Here is a 20844-nt window from a genome sequence, read left to right on the forward strand (position 1 = left end):
CTGTACTGTGGTTAATGTTAGAAATGTCTGACTCTTACCTGACTCTCCACTCCACCTTCAACATGTTTTACAACTACTGTCTACACTGCCAAGGAAATCAATCGCACTTGAAGAGAGCCCAGTAAATTGTGGTGTACCACAACTTTAACTTATAAGGAGACAGCATAAATAGCAAGTTGTATTTTAACTGTCTTAATTGATTTCTGTTTGTTTCTGATTTCTGATATGAACTATGTAAACTGGAAATATCGCCTTACAGAATGTACGCTTGTGCACTCCAATTTTTGTGACTCCTCACTTACAGACTTGACTTTGTCAGTCTTGCTCAGCATTATACTTCCATCCTTTTTAAAATACAAAATTCACTCAACTATCACAGCCTCGCATTTCACTTACTCTCTCATTAATTAGTTTGAGTTTGTTTCATACAGTATCATTTCAGCTTCCCCCCCACCCACCCAAAAAAAAAAAAAATCTCCTTCCCCCCCCTCCTCCCCACATGATCACTTGTCTGCTATTCCTCCTACTATCTACAAATACCAATAGTAGCCTCCTTCCAATAACATTGTGGTTGTGATCTGCAAAGACTGGTTTGATGCAGCTCTACATGACACACTGTCCTTAGCATGCCTCTTCATCTCCGAATAATACTGCAACATACATCATTCTGAATCTGCTAAGTTTATTTATCTCTTGGTCTTCCTCTACATTTTTTACCCCCCATTTCCCTCAAATACTAAATTGGTGATCCCCTGATACCCATTCGAATGATCCCTTCTTTGGTCAAACTGTACCACATATTTCTTGTCTCCCCAATTCTATTCAGTACTCCCCCCCCCCCCCCCCCCCCAATTCTATTCAGTACTTCCCCATTAGTTACTTGATCAGCCCATCTAATCTTCAGCATTCTTCTGTAGCACCACATCTCACAAACTTCTTTTTTATCTAAAATGTTTATTGTCCACATTTCACTTCTGCACATGACTGTAGCTCCAGAAAAATACTTTCAGAAAAGACTTCCTAACACTCAAATTTATATTTAATGTTGACAGATTTCTCCTCTTCAAAAATTCTTTTCTTGCCTTTGCCAGTCTACATTTTATATCCTCTGTACTTCTGCCATCATTAGTTATTTTGCTGCCCACATAACAAAACTCATCTACTTCTTTAAGTGCCTCATTTCCTAATCTAATTCCCTCAATGTCAGCTGATTTGACTACATTCCATTATCCTTGTTTTGCTTTTGTTAGTGTTCATCTTATATCCTATTTTCAAACACTGTCCATTCTGTTCAACTGCTCTTCCAAGTCCTTTGCTGTGTGTAACAGAATCATAATGTCATCAGCAAGCCTCAAAGTTTTTATTTCTTCTTCCTTAATTTTCATTCCTACTCCAAATTTTCCTTTGGTTTCCTTTACTGTTTGTTCAATGTACAGGCTGAATAACATCAAAGATAGGCTGCAACCCTGTCAGACTCCCTTCTCAACCACTGCTTTCCTTTCATGCCCCTCGATTCTTATTACTACCATCCGGTTTCATCCAAGTTGTAAATAGCCTTTTGCACCTTGTATTTTACCATTGCTACCTCCAGACTTTCAAAGAGAGTACTCCAATCAGAATTGTCAAACACTTTCTCTAAGTCCACAAGTGCTCTAAATGCAGATGAGCCGTTCAAACAATGGCAAATCCAGGACCGAATGTAACAATATTATGAAAAGAACAGTTGCTACTATCATATAGCAAGATGCTGAGTTGCACATAGGTACAACAAAAAGACTGTCACAAAATAAGCTTTTAGGCCAAAAAGACCTCTGTCAAAAATAGACCACACACACACACACACACACACACACACACACACACACACACACACACACACACACACACACTACCACAGTCTGTCACAGCTGAAGCCACACTAGTCATTACCATCATAGAGTGCCACTAGTGTGGTTTCAGCTACCACAGATACTGGTAATGTGTGTGTGTGTGTGTGTGTGTGTGTGAGAGAGAGAGAGAGAGAGAGAGAGAGAGAGAGAGAGAGAGAGAATACCTCACATAATAATAGCAGCTGAGTATGTTGGTATCAGATCTTATCATCACTGTATTTTTCTACAAGTCTTGCTGTTTATTACATACACTTATTCAAAATGTATGTGCATCTTTTATTTTAAGATTTATGCCAGTACCATTTCAGCAGTATATATATTTTGCCGATATTTTCTTACAATATTGTTATTCAGTACACCTATTTTCTTCAGAGGATGTATAGATGGACATCAATTCTCTGTCTATACTAAATTTAGGTTCCCCTTATATTTACACTGTATCCAGAATTTCTGTCAGAGACAACTTTAAAGTGGCATATTTTGTTTATTCGTATTCTGTTTAGCTACGAATTTAAACAGAATATATCAGTTTTGTTTGTTTGCAGGAACATATCTGCAGTTCTGATAAACATTGAAATTCCCAAGCCACGGCACAGAAGCATGCTGCTAGAGAAGCCAAAGCAAAATGGTGCACAGTCCAATGATAAAGCAAAGTATGAGGTCTGTTCAAAGAATTTCAGAACATGCATAATTTCACGCTGGTGGTGTTGGAGCTAAATGCTGTTGGCATACCTGCACAAGCCTGTGTTTAATGTGTAACTGCTGAAAGTTTCACTGTTGTAAGTTTGTTAGATATAGTTCAGTGCTGTATTGAGCAGAATGTTGTGTTGCACAGTTTGTGAATTTTGAGGTGGCAGAGTTAGAAGAGCAAGAAGCGCAACGCATCTGCATTAAATTTTGCACGGAACACCAGAAAACATTTAAAGAGACACACCAAATGGTTCAGGAAGTCTCAAGTGACGAACACTTAAGCTGTACTCGATGTTAGAAATGGTTCACGAGGTTTAAAAATGGCCAGACAGAAGTTAAAGATGACCCTGGTACATGATGCCCTATGACATCTACCAACGATGCTCATGTCTGGAACATCAATGAAACTGTGCATGCCAATCGAAGACTGACTGTCCAAGAGATTTCAAAAGAATGTAATGTTTCAGTTGGATCATATTATGAAATCCTGACACAGGATCTTGGAATGGAAGTTCGTCCTGCAGTTTATGAGCCAAAGTCAAAAAGACCTTGCCTTGCAATCTGTGAAGAGATTTTGCACTGTGCAAATGAGAACGAAATGTTTCTAAATAACTGGTGATGAGACGTGGGTCTATATGTTGAGACCAATGGGTTGGGAGAGGTTCTCAAAGGCCAAACAATGCTCATCAGGTAGGGTCAAATGTCAACACCATGCCAATAGTTTTCTTTGACTTTCAAGAATTAGTTCAACATGAACTCATGGCACAGGAACAAACTATTAATCAACTATCAGGACATGCTGCAATGCCTGCGTGAAATGTGAGAAGGAAACGGCCTGCAATGTGGTGAGACAATTCATGGTTCTTGCTTCACGATACAGCACCCGCACACCAAAAACAAAATCACTGTGCTGCCTTAACCTCTGTATTTTCTAGACTTGGCCCCTGTGAAATTTTTCTCATTTCCAAAGATGAAAACCCTGTTGAAAGAATGAAAATTAGAAATGATAGATGAGATAAAAGAAAATACGCAGACAGCACGTTTCGCACGATTCAGCAAGGAGCATACCAAGAGTGCTTTCAGAAATGGAAACGTCATTGGAGGCAGTGTATCGATTGTGGAGAGAGTATTTTAAAGAAGACCAAGCAAGATCAGTTAAAGATAAGTGTAGAAAAATTTTGTGGACAAACTTTTTTAAACAGAGATTGTACAGGATTGTAATTCATGTTCTACATTTGAAGTAACAATGCCGCACTAACACATGCTAAGTTGGTGGAGGTGTAAAGCAGTAAAGCGCCATTTGGTGGTAAATCACCATCAAATGGCACAGTAGTTAGGTGGTACAGACTCTTACAATGTTGTCACACAAGTCTAAATGATGACGAACGAAGTGGCAGACCATCTCTCTGTGAAGAACCAGTCACTATAAGAAGTGGAGACCCGGTGTTCGAAGAATGGTGTACCAGTATCAAAGCGCAAGTGGAAAAAAAAAATAAAACTCTGTTGCTGATTGGTTTTCAATATCTTGCACGATATTTTCAACTTGACACAGGTCCTGGGTTCTGCGACTGCTCACACCCAATCAAAAAGCCAAACAAACCAAGGTGACAGAGCATATGCCGCAGGCTGTGAGAGGCCAATTCAGATGACCTTTTTAACTATTACCATAGATAAGTGCTAGGTGTATTACTACAAGAAAAGCAAGTAGTGGAATGTGGATTCATCACCTCCGCAATATGTAAACTACCAACCATCGTAATACAAAGTTGATGCCGAGTGTTTCTTGGAACTGCAACTGTGCAATACTAACAGATTGTGTGTAGGGGGCAACTGACCATAGGAGCATACTACTAAAATCTCCTGAAGAGATTATGGGAGGCTGTGAAGTCGAAGTGTCAAGGAAAGTTTTCCCAGGTAACTGCTCCACCACAACGATGCAACACATTCTGCAAAGGACATGATCACACATGCTGATTCCTTGAGTTACTAAAGTTTGCCTTTCTCCCCGATTTTCTCCTGACATGCCTACTACCTCTGTCCTTGACTGGGGAAAAAAAAACAGTTGTTAGGCTTTCCAGAATGAAGAGGAGTTGATTTTCTGGGTTGAATGTTTCCTTACGAGTAAAGATGAAGACTTCTACTACACAGTTTCCTGGTTGCAGCTTGATTTACTTGAGGTGATAATTAAAATTGGAAAATCATTTCGTTTTGTGGCCACATTCGGTGTTATTCTTTTTCAAAATTCAGTAATATTTTTTATGAATTTTGTTTTTTTGCCAGGTTTTGTGTTTTTTTCCCTAATTCAGTGTCATTATAAATGAAATTCTGTGTTGTTATTTCCGAAATTTGCATTATTTTAGCCAAATTTACATTATTTTTTGCTAAAGTTGGTGTTATTTTTGGCTAAATTATGTCTATTGCAAAATTTAGTGGTTTTTCCAGATCCGATATAATTTTTTTCTAATTTCAGAGTATCTGTTTTTGCTAAATTCAGTGTAATTCTTTGCCATACTTTGTGGTGTTTTTCCAAATTTGACACTGTTTTTCCTATAGTCTGTGATTTTTTCCCAAATTCTGTGCTGTTTTTGCATAATTCAATGGGAGATTTTATTTCAAATTTTAGAATTATCTTTTGCCAAATTAGGAGTTATTTATTGCAAAATGCAGCATTTTTTCCAAATTTGATATTACTCTGCTACATTCAGTGTGTTTTTGTCAGATTCAGTGCTGTTTGTGAAGCAGTAAATGAACTGTCATTTTAAGATTATACATGTATCTCACCCTTGAGGTGATTAGGAGTCAAAATGCAGCTACAAGGTCCAATAACGGTCAGTTACAAATATAAGTAAACTGCTGTCCTCGTAATTATAAAATTTTTATGTGGCAAAATTACTAACTTCGCAGTATCTCTTACAAATCACAGGTTTTACGTTATTTCACAAAAAATTGCTAAATCTGCATTATTTATGTTATCATTTTCACGAAATTGTTGTGTCCCTACTTGTGTGATTACACCTTCTACTACTTTTATAAGTTAGACTTTGTTTAGTTATCAGTATTCTGACTGGTTTCATGCAGCCCACCTCGAATTCCTCTCCTGTGCCAATCTTTTCATCTCCGAGTAGCACTTGCAACCTATGCCCTCAATTATTTGCTCGATATATCCCAATTTCTGTCTTCTTCGACCACCTACAGTTTCCTCTAGTACCAAGGAAGTTATTCCCTGACATCTTAACAGATGCCCTATTACCCCGACTCTTCTCTTTTTCATTGTTTTCATATATTCCTTCCCTTGATGATCCTATGGAGGACCTCCTCATTTCTCACTTCAACTATGAACAACAAACTGATATCAGTAACCAGATGCAGTGATTTATAATACAATATAGATCACTGTAACTGCATACTCATGTAAATTTGTTTTTTATACTCTTATTTTACTGTCACAAAAGATCTGGTCTAGAAATGTGTTTTCAAATATTATTAGCTATTAGCACACTCAAGCTACTGAGTAAAATAGACATCTTGGAATTATGTTAAAAAGTGCCCAGGCAAGCAGTAGCTTGTAGAGAGAGAGAGAGAGAGAGAGAGAGAGAGAGAGAGAGAGAGAGAGAGAGGGGGGGGGGGGGGGGGGAGCACCCTCATATGGGCATGTGCACATGAAAGCACAAACTGCATAAAAAACCTAAGCAATTTTCCATTTTTCCAATATGCTTGTCCACTGTTCAGCATTTTCTCTATTTGGTGGATAGTGGACTAGTGGTTGCAGCAGCAATACAATAAACGAGGAATCAATAGCTTTCATAAATTTCAGCACTGTAGCAGAACAATCTAACAATTACTTTACTCAGGATGTCTTATCATGTCCACGTCATTTTCGTTTCTACAAGCAGAGCTATGTGCATCATACATGAGAAGAAAAATCCCTAAAACTAGTACAAAAACAGCATACTTTTTCCGAGAGACTGAACAGCTTTGCTTTGAACACACATCTCTCCTACATTCTGGCACATCTCAAACATGCAAATCACCAAGATTTTGCTAACCTAATACAGTTCAAAAACCAGACGTGCAAAGAACACATGAATGCAAAGCAAAAACATTTGCTCACCTCTCTAGTCGGAAAAGCCTTACAAGCATCACCAAAGCTTGCTATATGATGATACCATCGTTGAAGATGAGGAAAGGAATCTGGAGGAGGAGAAGTAAAGGTTTTAAAAACGTATACATCATCCTGTGTTGGTATAAAACTGTAGATGTAGCTCCATTCTGACAGAATGTCATTTAGGGAGCCAAGTCCTGAGTTGCACATTTGCTGTAATTTTACTTTTTTTTCTATACTTGCATTTTTAGCATCTCCTCCTTTTACTACTCCACCTTTCTGAAATGAAAGTTCCTGTATCACATTTTAATCAGATTAGTATATCACCACAATATTGTAATTTTTTGTCCAAGATAGCACTCGATGAAAACTTACAAATCAACTAAATAAAGCACATCACAAAATGCAAACTGCATAAATGAACAAAAGGGGAGTTAAACTGTGTTGGCAATAAATTTAAAGAAAGGGAAAAGTAATTGCTGCTGAAACAAGGACAAAACCAAAAAGAGGTGTTAATATGGGAAAAATGAGCCAAGTACAGAGGTGACATGAGAAAGGATAAACAGTCAACAAGAAAAAAGAAAAGGCAACGAAAACAGGAATCATAAGACGAGGAATAAAATGACATAGATATTTAATTTTTCATTCTTTCCTATATTTATTAGATTTTTAGCAACTACATCAATGCAGGAACACACATGCAGAGTTAAAATTTTATGCTGAACAGGGATTTGATCTCAAAACCTCAGTTTATTGGGATACACCTTCATTGACTGAGCTATGCAGACAACTCATGACCCATCCTTACAGCTTCAATTCTGCCAGAATCTCTGTCTTACTTGCCAAATTGTGAGAATGGACTGTAAAATGTGCCTGGATAATTCAGTCCATAGAGAACTACCTTTGACAGACAAATTTCTATTTTCAAGTTCCAGTCTGGCACAAACATTTAATCTCACAGCAGTTTTCAACAAAGCACACACACACTGCTACAGTGTGAAATACTCATTGTGCATATCTGTATGAACTTCTAATCTCTTAGGAACATTTTCACACAAATAACGATCTAATGCTAGCTCCACATATGTATGATAGGTTAAGAAAGCATGCCAGTTGGGGCTTGAATCCAGTTCATTGCCTTTCAAACTGCATAATCAAATTATGTTCACATTTCAGTACCTTTTCATCTCTGCAATCTGCCAACACTTTTTCCCCCATCCAAAATTGCAATGACGCACTCTTCAACAGTGTATATACCACTATGACCAGAAAACTTAAGAAATAATTCTGATGTTCCAGACAACTTGAAAGGAGGCAAAAAATCAAAACGAGAATTGGTACTTGGAATGTTAGAACTCTGCTACAAGCAGGAAAACTAGAAAACCTTAAAAGAGAGATGGAAAAGAATCATATGGACCTCATAGGAGTTGCTGAGGTAAGATGGAATGGATGTGGAGGGTTACAGTCAGATGAATATGTATTGTACTACTCAGGAGGAGAAGTAAAAGATATGAATGGAGTAGGAATGATTATGACAAAGGAATTGGCTAAATGTGTGGAATATGTGGACTTTGCAAATGACCTAGTTTTTGGTGTAAGGCTGAAAGGAGCACAAAAAGATTTACTGATTGTCCAGGTGTAAAAGCCAACTTCAGAACATGATGACCAAATTGTAGAGGTAATGTACAATGTAATAGTGAGAATAGTGGACAAAAATAAAAAAAAAAATGCTGCAAATAGTAATGGGAGACTGGAACGCCATTGTGGGAAAAGGGAAAGAGGGAAACAGTAGGCAGTCATTGTCTTGGAAAGAGAAATGATCGAGATGAACGGCTAAATGACTTCTGCAGGGAAAGGCAGCTGATAGTGGCAAACATATTGTTCAAGAACCACAAGAGGAGGCTCTACACTTGGAAATCACCATGGGATAAATACAGGAACCAAATCGATTTTATGCTTGTAGAAGAAAAATACAGGAATGGAATCAAGAAGATGCACACATTACCAGGCGCAGATATTAATAGCGACCACAACTTACTTATGGCAGAAATAGAAATAAGAATGAAAAAACTGAAGAAGGTGACCATGGTGAAGAAGTGGGATGTAGAGGAGATAAGATCCAACAAAGAACAAATTACAGAGAAGTTGTCACGTGAGTTTCTAAACACATTACAAGACAAAGAACCACCTGATAATGCCAATGGGTACTGGAATATGCTGAAAGATGGAATCATTAAACTAGTACAGCAAAATATGGAACATGTCAAAGAGAAAAGGGCAAGAAACATGGGTCACGCAAGAAATGATTTCCAAGATGGAGGAGAGAAGAAAATTTTAAAACAAGAACACTGAAGATGCAATTAAGATGTACCTAAGGTTAAATAATGAATTGCGAAGAGAAACAGAGCAGACTAGGAAAAAATGGCTAAAAGAGGAATGTGATGCAACTGTAGAACTGGAGAGGAAGGGAAGATACGACTTACTATACAATCATAGTAAAGACTATGATATGGGATCCAAACTGAGCAGGAAGTGCTACTATGGAAATTTTGAGTAAAGACGAAGAAGTAGTGTACAAATATCGTGACGATGTCCTCCAGAGATGGGAAGAATATCTAAAAGAGCTATATGACACACCTCTCAAACCTGAAACTCTGGAGCTTGAACCACTCAACAGTGTAAGTGATGACAAGAAAGGACCAACCATCATAACAGAAGAAGTAAAGTCTGCTGTAGCTGCAATGAAAAACGGCAAAGTGGAAGGTAGAGAAACAGGAGAAATATTAAAATGCTTGAACCAAGATGGAATAAGACAAATATTGAGGTTATGTAGTAAAATATATGACAGCAGTGAATGGCCTGAGGACTTTCTGACAACAGTAATGATTCCATTACCGAAAAAACTAGGACCAAGAAATGCAGTGAGCACAGAACAATCAGCCCCATTTCACATGCAGCCAAAGTGATGTTAAGAATAATTAATAAGAGACTTGAAAAAGTAATGGAGGAGAATCTTGGCAAGGAGCAGTTTGGCTTTAGATGGAATACGGGCACCAGAGATGCAACAGGGCTCCTATAAATCTTGGGAGAAAGGTTTACTGAAAAAGGGAGAGACCTATATATGTGCTTCATCGATCTAGAAAAGATATTTGACAATGTAGTTTGGGACAGGCTGGCAACTATAATGAGGGAAAAGAGAGTGGACTGGAAAACCAGAAGACTTGTAAACTCATTATATCCTCATAAAAAAGCCTCATTTACAGTGAGAGAAGAATGTACAAACTGGATCAGACTAGGAAACGGAGTAAGACAAGGATGTTGTCTATTACCTAACTTCTTCAACCTCTACTTGGAAAATATGATTGACCAATGCTCATTAGATGACAAAGGAGTAGAAATTGGAGGAAGAAAAGTAGAGTGTTTGAGGTTTGCTGATGACATGGTCCTTCTAGCCACAGGGGAAAAAAAAATTACAGGATTTGGTGGACACCATTGAAACTCGTGGAAAAAATTATGGAATGAAAATTAACACGCAAATGCCTCGAACTCAGGAGGAGACTCATAAAATGTCTTGCATGGAGTGTTCTTCTGTATGGTGCTGAAACATGGACTTTGAGGAAGAAAGACAGAGAAAGGCTGGAGGCTTTTGAGATGTGGACATGGCGGAGGATGGAAACAATAAGTTGGAGGGACAGAGTAAAAAATGAAGAGGTACTGAGAAGAGTGGGAGAGAAAAGACAGTTACTAGATGTAATAAAAAGAAGAAAAAGAAATTTGGTTGGGCATATATTAAGAAAGAATGGCGGACTGATAAAAACAGTTTTAGAAGGTTATGTAGAAGGGAAAAGGAAGCGAGGAAGGAAGAGATTTCAGATACTGGATGACATGATGGCCGTTAAAACATACAGCAGCCTTAAGAAGATAGCAATGGATCGCAGAAAATGGAGAGGCAAAGGATCTGCTAATACAGCAGAGAACTGATGATGATGATGATGATGATGATACTGCTAGAAACTAGTCTTTACTTTTCCTGTGACTAAAAGGGAATAATCTTGACATTATGTTAGTGGTAATTTAAAATCAGCTGCTACTCTGCAATCTTAATTTCCAACAACAAAAGACTTGCAACAAATATTTGGGAGAAGATAGTGTGCATTGAGGTGACAGAAGTCATGTTCTCCTTTTGCCCAGAATAATTCAGCAACTCAACATAGCATGGACTCAACAAGTTGTTGAAAGTCTCCTGCAGAAATATTCAGCCATACTGCCTCCATAGCCTTCCATAATTGCAAAGGTGTCGCCAGTGCAAGATTTTGTGCACAAACTGACCTCTCAATTAAGTCCTTTAAATATTCGATGGGATTCATGTCAGACTATCTTGTTGGCCAAATCATTACATCAAACTGTCCAGAATGTTCTCCAAACCAGTCATGAACAACTGTGGCCTGGGACATGTTGCATTGTCATCCATAGCATGAAGTCCATGAATGCCTGCAAATGGTTTCCAAGTAGCTGAACATAATCACTTCCAGTCAATGATCAGATCATTTGGATCACAGGAGCTAGTCTGTTCAAGTAAACACAGCCCATACCAATATGGAGCCACTATCATCAGCTTGGAAAGTGCTTTGTTGACAAATTGGAAACCACACTTGAACACTACCATCAGCTATTACCAACTGATATCCTTGGCACACACTGTATATCTGAATACTGAATTCCCTGATAATTTCCGAAATGGATGTCCCATATGTCTAGCCCCAACTACCATTCCACGTCCAAAGTCTGTTAATTCCCATCATGCAGTCACGTCAGAAACCTTTCCACATGAATCAACTGACTACAAATGACAGATCAGTCAATGCACTGCCATTTTATACCTTGTGTTTTAAAACTTCTCTCACCACTGAGGAGCTGGAGACATGATTTCAGGCATGTGAAACTTGTCTTGAACTAATCTCATAATTAAAAGCAAAAATGAATGCTGCTGTTTTCTACAGGCGCCCATATATTGTTATGATCTTCATGTTTATCATTCCTTGCCTTCAACACTTCAATTTTAATAGCTACTGATGATCAACAATTGGGTTCACGTAACCTGCAGCCAGCGAAACACTAGCTGCCCTTCCTGGAGGCTCTATGTTAATATCTTATAAGAGTATTACCTCTGAAACATGGCATTACAATGAAAATACTTTTCTATAATTATTCAGAATGAGTTTGGAATGTTAAGTCATATAACTTATCAGAATCATCTAATAATGCCTTTCTAAGAAACTGAAGATCCTAATACTATCGTTTATGTGACCTTTAGCTGGAAAACTACAATACAAGAATCTGTGTGTATTGTTTAATTTTCTCATAACTTTGTGTTAGAACAATAGCTAACAAATGTTACAATATTTGGAGTCATTAATACATCATAGTTATGCTGCTTTTGTTTATTTTCATTTTGCAATATATTCACCCTGTGAAATAACTAAATGACTGAGTACATGAATGACAGGAGTACAATTCTGAAGAGGAGAGCTGCACAAATGGTTTATTTTCACTATTACAGGTTTATTTCAGAACAAACAGCAATGGTGAAATGCGTCATTAGACTGATATGCTTGTATTTGTGGCATGTCGAGTCACTGCTAGTCTAGAGACCGACCATTTAAGTCTGGTGGGTGCTACAAAATGTGTCCCAGTGCTCGATTGATTTTCAAATAATAAGATTGTAGGGCCTCTGTGCAAGGCTGTCCACTTTCATTTACTTCAATTGATCATTCTCATTTATAACTGCACACTGACAGGAAATCCTAATTCAACCTTGTCAATCAATGCAGTTTTGTCTGTAGAGAGGGTAGAATAGGAAGCACTTATACAAATTTAATGCGCAATATAGCTGCATCATTGATCATGTGGACCAAAATCCTCCATGGTGGAAATGCTTACTTACTGTCACCTGCAATGACTTTTTGACAACAGTACAAGATAGGTATGATGTGTCTTTCACAGTTTGGTATAACATGAGAATTTGTCATTAATGATTATTTGCTTTTTACTGCAGACAATGTTGGTCACCACAGACCTCGTTAAGTGGCTGATATGATGTCCTGATTGTAGCCTACATCGATATTCTGTGTATATACTTGACTGACCAAGCTCCCAGTCCTTGCAGTCACAAAAGTGAACAATATTGGCAATACAGTTCAACCCCATATCACGCTGCACAATAAATCAGATGTTTAACTAATGAATAGAATATTCGAGAGTAATTTTCGAACATGCAAATTTGTAGTAACTAACAGACAGCCTCACCACTTCCACAGGAATCTGAATTTTTGTCAAATAACCTGTACTGCCTGTAAGAGCAATCCTCCTCGTGCAGTTGCTTGTATTCTGAATTAAATTATTTTCCTAACATGCCCACTGCACCAACAAAATCTGAGCAAGAATCGCCATGGCCAAAGCTGCTTTCAACAAGAAGAGGACTCTGTTGACCAACAAGTTGATTTTGGCATTGAGGAAAAAACTGATAAAGTGCTACATTTGGAGCATTGCACTGTATGGAGCAGAAACTTGGACAATGGGAAAGAAGGAGAAAAAATACTTAGAGAGCTTTGAAATGTGGGGCTGGAGGAGAATGGAAAAGATCAAGTGGACAGATCGCATAAAAAATGACGATGTGCTGCGAAGAGTAGGAGAGAAGAGAAGTATTCTGCGTACAATTCTTCAGAGAAAGGCCAACTGGATTGGACATGTACTTAGACACAAGGGACTCGCACATGATGTCATTGAAGGGAAACTCAGAGGAAGAAGAAGAATTCAACATCTGGACGACATGAAAGATGGAAGGAGATACAACAGACTGAAGGAAGAAGCTGAAGACAGGGAACAGTGGAATCAGAAATTCTCCGTACGAAGACATGGACCTGCCACTAGGCAGAATACTACACAATAATAATAATATGTTTACAGCAGCACTAGTTTAAAGAAATATAACAAAAGAATTAATTTTAAACTTTTTGTTTGATTACTTCTAATTTAATTTTCAACTGTACTAGTGTAACAACGATAATTAAATTTTCTGCTGTTACCATCTTACATCAAACATGCTTCAAGCAAGGAATAAAACTGCTGCACATTTGTGAGGTAAAAAAGGGAATTTTGGGGGAAAAACTGGGGACTTTTTATGCAGCTTGGGGTAATTTTCAGGCAGCATATTGCGAATGATCATACGAGATAAATTTGATGTATTTCAAGCAAAAAGTGTCAAGTTGCAAAAAATGCCACAAGTGAAAGCAAGTAAAGTAAATCCTACTCATAGGACCAGCTGATAGGAGCGACAGCAAAAGTGAATGAATCTCCCAATGTATCAGAAATGCTGCAATGAAATATGGACTAAAAGAGGACTTGTTTTATTCTCACTTCAAAGGACAAGAGGACAGTCAACCAAAGATTGTGGTATCACCTGCCTACTGTGACCTGTGAGTAAATGTATGTTGTATGACGTCATAGTGGTGAGGGCAATTTGAACTAGACCTTTCCAAGTTGGGCTATGTAGTGACACTCTGTAATGTGCAAAGTTTATGTTTCTAAGTTGTTTGTCAGGTATGTTAGCAATTCGTTTGATTGACATGGTGAGTGCTGTGCGTGAGCATAATATGAAAGAGTTTGTGGCAGTGCATTATTTTGATATTGGCAGTTGTGACAAATGGATTTGTTTTCGTGTTTGGAATTATTAAGGCTGTATGATGCGTATGGTCAGATACTTACATTCTGTTTCTTGCTAGTTACAGATATGATAACTATGTTCACCAGTATGTCCTTGCAAAGGGCTATAGTGAATAATATGTTGACAGGCATTAATTTTCAGCAGTTATTTGGTCTCACTGCCAACTACATGAAATGAGATTGAACTAAGTGGCTGCATCTTGGACCATATACAAATGTATGTGGCATTGTTGATGGGTTAACATATGGCTGTCTATCCAGAACGTGTTACTGATTTGAGCATTCTAGGCTGGCCATTCGAAAGATTAGGTTACTGATATTTTATTATTGTCCATCTACTGAGTTTTGTTCTCACAAGACAGACATAAGCGACCATCCTGTGTTAGGTTGGTTTTTGTTTTGTCAGGACGTGTGTTCAAAATTTTATGAACTGTAGGGGAAAGTGCAGAGGTGGGGAGGTTGTTGAAACCAATGACTCTGCATTTGGAAAACAAAAGTTTGGGAAGGGGAATCATCTTGTGGATAACTGGCTGTAGGACACGGTTATTTCAGGTGCTGGGTTTTCAGATGTTTTCTGGGTGGTGGAGAGAGGGACAAAAAATTGGGTTTAACTGAGGATTATACAAATCTTGTGTCACGTTAATTGTTTTCATATAACGGTTCAGGGAATAGTGGGTATCAGCATTTAATAGCGAGACACAAGTGTCGAAATTCAGGAGTATCGTACTGGGGCTTGTACAATAACAGAGATAGGTATTGAGGGTTATGAAATCTGTAACAGGGAGGGGGAAGAGATGCTTTTCATCTGCGCTCTTATTTTAGATGAGTATGGCAGGAGGAAGAGTGTCCCTGATAATTTTTGTCCTCAATGTTGTTACGTGAATAGTCTTTGGGGTGTGGGATTTGTCGATGTTTGGGCAGTTGGGGAGGGCGAGAACACCTAGTAAAGTTACATTTTCGATTTTAGCTATGTGAGCCTGTTTCGATTTTGTCATACCGCTGACTTTGCTTTAGTTATAATAATCAAGTGAAATGCTAGAAAGGCCTACCCGATTTGTAGACGTTTGTATGGTTTTGATGACTTTGAGCTAAAGTGTGTAGGTCAGGTGAAATCCTTACACCATGTGTTGGCGCTACGTCCGGGTTCGTGCACTTCACTTAAGCAATATAGGTCAAGTGAAATTTCCGCCACAGAGTTTTGGGTTTGTGTGTGAGGTCATGGTACCATGGACTTACTTAGAGTTACATAGGACAAGTGGTATTTCTGATACTACTGTTAGCTTTTTCAGGTTCTTTGCAGTTTTCTTGACTGATGAGGACGTAGTTTGCTTGATTTTAGCATCAGTATTTGTTTTCATGTTTATATTATTAGGATTGTCATACATTTAGTTTCTCCTCCCCACAAACCCCTAATTCATGTGGGTTGCCAGCCCATTAGTTTCACTGTATTTCTACTATTAAATATTTGTCATTTTACTTGTGTCTTTTCTCATGTGTGGTGAGTGAAGTCCTGGTTGCAGCGGTTTCCAACATCTGGATGCTGTAATGGGGCAAAGCTGAGAAGGGTTACCACAATCTTCGTTTGTCCCACTCGAAAGAAGCCAGTTATTCCAGAAAATAAGGAAGTGGAGCGATCATGGTCACTAAAATGTATGGTTAGCTATGGGTTGAGGCAACAAAAGAAATGAAAGACACTATAAAAACGTATGTGACTGAGCACAATACTCATATTCATTTTAGCAATAACATACCAGAAGAATGGTACGATTTGACAGTGAGTCCAGAGTCCTTACAGCAAACTAGAAGGTGTATGTCAAATGATCCATTCATAATTTACAGCTTTTACCATCTGGTGAAAGACAAAAATGGTGTGACTTGGTGTAAAAGATGTCCAAAATGTATTAACAATCCTGATTAAACCCGTTTCTGTCTAGATCCATCTGAAATTAAAGAAAGATATGATGGAAGAAGATTTCTTAAGTGGTTAGGAATGTGGAAGTGTTTGCAAAAACCTTCCAATTCCTGGAGCAATCAGGACAGAGTCTTCCTGGCAGATTAAAACTATGTGCCGAACCGAGACTCGAACTCGGGACCTTTGCCTTTCACGGGCAAATGCTCTACCACTGATCTACTCATGCACGACTCACGACCTGTCCCCACAGCTTAATTTTGCCAGTACCTCGTCTCCTACCTCCCAAACTTCACACAAGCTCTTCTGCGAACCTTTCAGAATGACACACAGTTTTAATCTGCAAGAAGTTTCATATCAGCGCTTTCCCCAATGCAGAGTGAAAATGTCATTCGGGACAGAGTCGGCTGAATCGTTGCATGTGAAATCCACTGAGGATGATGAACAGCACCACAGTAATGTCAGAAAGTATAACGAGATATTGAAGTTTATAAATGAGAAACTTATGTTCCGAAATACTATTTCTGTTTTTAAAAGTTCATATCTTTTAAAGCTCAGTGTTTTGTAATTCTGTGATAAATACCACAATATACACCATGTGATCAAAAGTATCCAGACACCTGGACCCTGAAAATGACTTACAAGTCTGTGGCACCCTCCATAGGTAACGCTGGAATTCAATATGGTGTTGGCCCACTCTTAGCCTTGATGACAGTTTCCACACTCGCATGTATACATTCAATCAGGTGCTGGAAGGTTTCATGGGGATGGCAGCCCATTCTTCACAAAGTGCTGTACTGAGGAGACACATCAATGTCAGTCAGTGAGGCCTGCCATGAAGTCGGCGTTCCAAAACACCACAAAGGTGTTCTATAGGATTCAGGTCAGGACTCTGTGCAGGTCAGTCCATTACAGGGATGTTATTGTCATGTAACCACTTTGCCACAGGCCTTGCATTGTGAACAGGTGCTCAATCATTCTGAAAGATGCAATCGCCATCCCCGAATTGCTCTTCAACAGTGGGAAGCAAGGAGGTGCTTAAAACATCAATGTAGGCCTGTGCTGTGATAGTGCCATGCAAAACAGGGTGCAAGCCACCTCCACAAAAAACAAGACCACACCATAACACCAAGACCTCCGAATTTAACTGTTGGCACTACACATGCTGGCAGATGACATTCACCGGACATCTGCCATACACACCCTGCCATCAGATCGCCTCATTGTGTACCGTGATTCGTCGTTCCACACAACGTTTTTTCGCTATTAAATCGTCCAATGATTATGCTCCTTACACCAAGCAAAGCGTCGTTCGGCATTTTCAGGCGTCATGTGCGGCTTACGAGCAGCAGCTCAACCATTAAATCCAAGTTTTCTCATCTCCCACCTAAGTGTCATAGTACTTGCAGTGGATCCTGATGCAGTTTGGGATTCTTGTGAGACAGTCTGGATAGACGTGTGCCTATTACACATTATGACCCTCTTCAGCTGTTGGTGGTCTCTGTCAGTCAACAGAGAAGGCCAGCCTGTATGCTTTTGTGCTGAACGTGTCCCTTCACATTTCCACTTCACTCTCACATCAGAAACAGTTAACCTAGGGATGTTTAGGAGCGTGGAAAACTCGCATACACTAATATGACACCCAATCACTTGACGATGTTTGAAGTCCGTGAGTTCCACGGAGCACCCCATTCTGCTCACTCACGATGTCCAATGACTACTGACGTCACTGATAAGGAGTATCTGCTCACCCCAGTTATGTAGTGGACGCTCTTGCATTTTTTTTGCAGTTCATGTACACTATACACTCACATAATGTGCATCAAAATGTGTTTCCTGAATTGACCTTGAAGTTTTAACAATATGGAAGGGATAGACTGCTACATACCACATACAGGAGGCAGTGAATCCCACACAGACACATTGAAAGAGTACTAGAGCTTTTGGACAAAGTCCTTCCTCAGAAGTAGAACTATCACATATTCATATACAACAACTCACTCACACATGGCTACTGTCTCCATGCACTATGGCCAGACTCCAAACAATTGGCAGTCAGGCATGAGAACTTGGAGAAGGTAGTCGTGTGTTTGTGGGTTGTCTGACAGTTCCACTTCTAAAAAAGTGACTTCGTCCAAAAGCTTAAATATTTCTGATTTTTCTTTACACTGTAACTGTCTACAACTTAATGCCTCCTCTATGTGGTGAATAGCAGTCTATTCTTTCCATATTTATTGTTACTCCACTGTAGAGCTTCTACTGTTAGATTTTACCTTGTAGTTTTGGTTTTTATGATGAAAAGTACATTTAAATATGACACAAACATAAAAATTAGGTTACACTATGGGTTAATCTATTGTCAGAACCATTATCTGGCATCCATATGCGTTGGCTTGGCCAATTCGCAACAAGCTTGTCATCCTTCAACTTAACCTGCACACTGGGCTTTGCTATAGAACAGCCTTTCACCACAACCATGGCTGCAATAGATTTTATTTTATTTTTCTTATTTGTTAGGAGGGGGTGTGCAGTACCCCACCTAGTCTCAATCTGTAGTGAAAGGTACTATGTAAAACATTCAAATCACCTGATAATGACTTTGCAAAATGTTCAAACCATCTGTAAAACCACCAAGCAGGAAAAATTCAATTAAAGAAAAATATAAGAGCACTGTACACTTATTATAAATTGAACAAGTGAGTGGAACTGTTAAGACATTGGTTCCATTTACAGGATAAATTCTCATATTCCAAAGAGGCCTCCTGATGCAGGTTTTCCTAACTTATTTCAGGCAAATGTTGGGATAACTTGTTCAAGAAGGTCATGGCAGACCACCTGTAACCTACTTGTGCCTTTTGTTTTTCCTTTTACTAATCTTTAATATCCAGATCATGAAATGCTCCTTGGATGAATAAAGTTCCATACTTTTACTGTAGGAACCACACTCAACCTATATAAACACTATGCATTCACAACAGAATATTCTGGTGTAATTGAAACAGCATGTCTAACACTAGTTTACTTGGCACAGCTTACAGAAGAAAAATGACTGTAGGGGCTGTCATGATAAATATCGCTGAAATTCATCTCTATCTCTCTCTCTGAATAAAGGTTTCTATCTTCATCAGCCTAACTTGTTTTTTTATCTTTCTGCATAGATAGACTAATGCATGTTGCAAAACTTCTTGCCTCTTTCCAGCTTAAATAATTATGTTTCTGACAACTCACACAGTAAACAAAACGCTCCATTATTTCCAGTGGTCTAAATCAAAAACAGTGGTGACGAACGTATAAGGCCGACATGGAGACAGTATACTTGTAGTTACATTTAACAAATTTTCTCTGTATTATTTACCTTCATTTTCTCGCCTATTACTTTGTTGCATAGATTTTTCAGTTTATTCAGGTTATCCAACTGATGACGCACTGAAAAAAATGGGGAAAATGTTTATTAACAAAATTAGACACTCTAAGGACACGGAAATGGGGAGTACTTTGCAGTTTTAATGCTATACAAAATGACTGCTCTTTACCACCAACTAAACACGAGTATGTATTGAGGCAATGTTTCTCGCCAAGAAGCGAGACCCGTATGTTAGGGAACATTATTGATACACGGCCGTTTTTGGCTATTTAACACATGGTCATAGAGTTACCGCAACCACATTGATATCGACGACAGATACGGTGAGTGCACAAGCAACATATTTCTTAATGTTCTACAGTATTAGACATATCGCACTTACACTGTCTCCATTCTGTATCTTTCTTTACAACTTCATCAACAAGCCCGACGTCTTTAAATCTGTTCGCTTGATTTTTTTTAATTTTCTCGATATCACCGCCTTTTTCAGGTCTGAAGAGATCTAAATCTAACACCATTATTCGTATTTAATAAATAACTGTGAAATAAATAACCTAGACAGATCCGTCAACAATCACAAAAATTACGTCAACTGACACGAAAACACCATGCGGCAAGTTAGTCAACACAGATTCTAGCCACGCAGCTGGCAGCTCCAAGCACCGGCGTGCTCAAAGATAACACACGACATGGTACGCATAGAAATCAGAAATCACTGGCTGCAGGGAATTTGGTTTCCTACTTTTTTGGACCAAATGACAGCATTATAGTATATCGATTTCAAATAATTATGAAGTTGTCAGTTGTATTCAATAACAGCAGGAAAATTTTAAGCTATAGAGGCATGGTGGCTAATATGTGTGCAGACGCAGAGGGTGAGATGGCGTAATTTTTGTGGTGCTTGGCAGACCTATTTCGGATATTTATTTCACAATAATTCATTAAATACTAAAATATGGTTTGAGAATTAACCAGGAGAGGTACGTGGTTTCTCCTCCTCCTCTATTCCTATCTTCTGCCAACAATAAAAGATTTTACCCCGGCTAGCGACTGTAAATGCACGCTCATGTCAGAGCGCTATTTCTACAGTGTTATTTCGTACGAGTAGTATCATAAAGAAATTACTTCTACCGAACAGACGTGTCTATCGCTAACATTAATTATGTAA

General features: G+C 38.6%; 1 protein-coding gene across 2 annotated transcripts in view; it reads right to left on the minus strand.

Moving 5' to 3' along the window:
* The window catches only part of LOC126355178 (serine--tRNA ligase, cytoplasmic), a 58101-nt gene extending 37707 nt beyond the window's left edge, over positions 1 to 20394 (minus strand). The window contains exons 1-3 of one of the 2 annotated variants that reach the window (XM_050005396.1): positions 20059 to 20350; positions 19668 to 19738; positions 6691 to 6960 (exon numbers count right to left, since the gene is read on the minus strand). In XM_050005396.1, the coding sequence (XP_049861353.1) occupies positions 6691 to 6960; positions 19668 to 19738; positions 20059 to 20194 (477 nt within the window). In that variant the 5' untranslated portion in view covers positions 20195 to 20350. Of the gene's footprint in view, positions 1 to 6690; positions 6961 to 19667; positions 19739 to 20058 lie in introns of both variants that reach the window. The other variant, XM_050005404.1, reaches the window with a different exon arrangement.
* Between the last annotated feature and the right edge of the window lie 450 nt (positions 20395 to 20844).

This window comes from Schistocerca gregaria, chromosome 1, assembly GCF_023897955.1.
Source record: "Schistocerca gregaria isolate iqSchGreg1 chromosome 1, iqSchGreg1.2, whole genome shotgun sequence".
Taxonomy (NCBI): domain Eukaryota; kingdom Metazoa; phylum Arthropoda; class Insecta; order Orthoptera; family Acrididae; genus Schistocerca; species Schistocerca gregaria.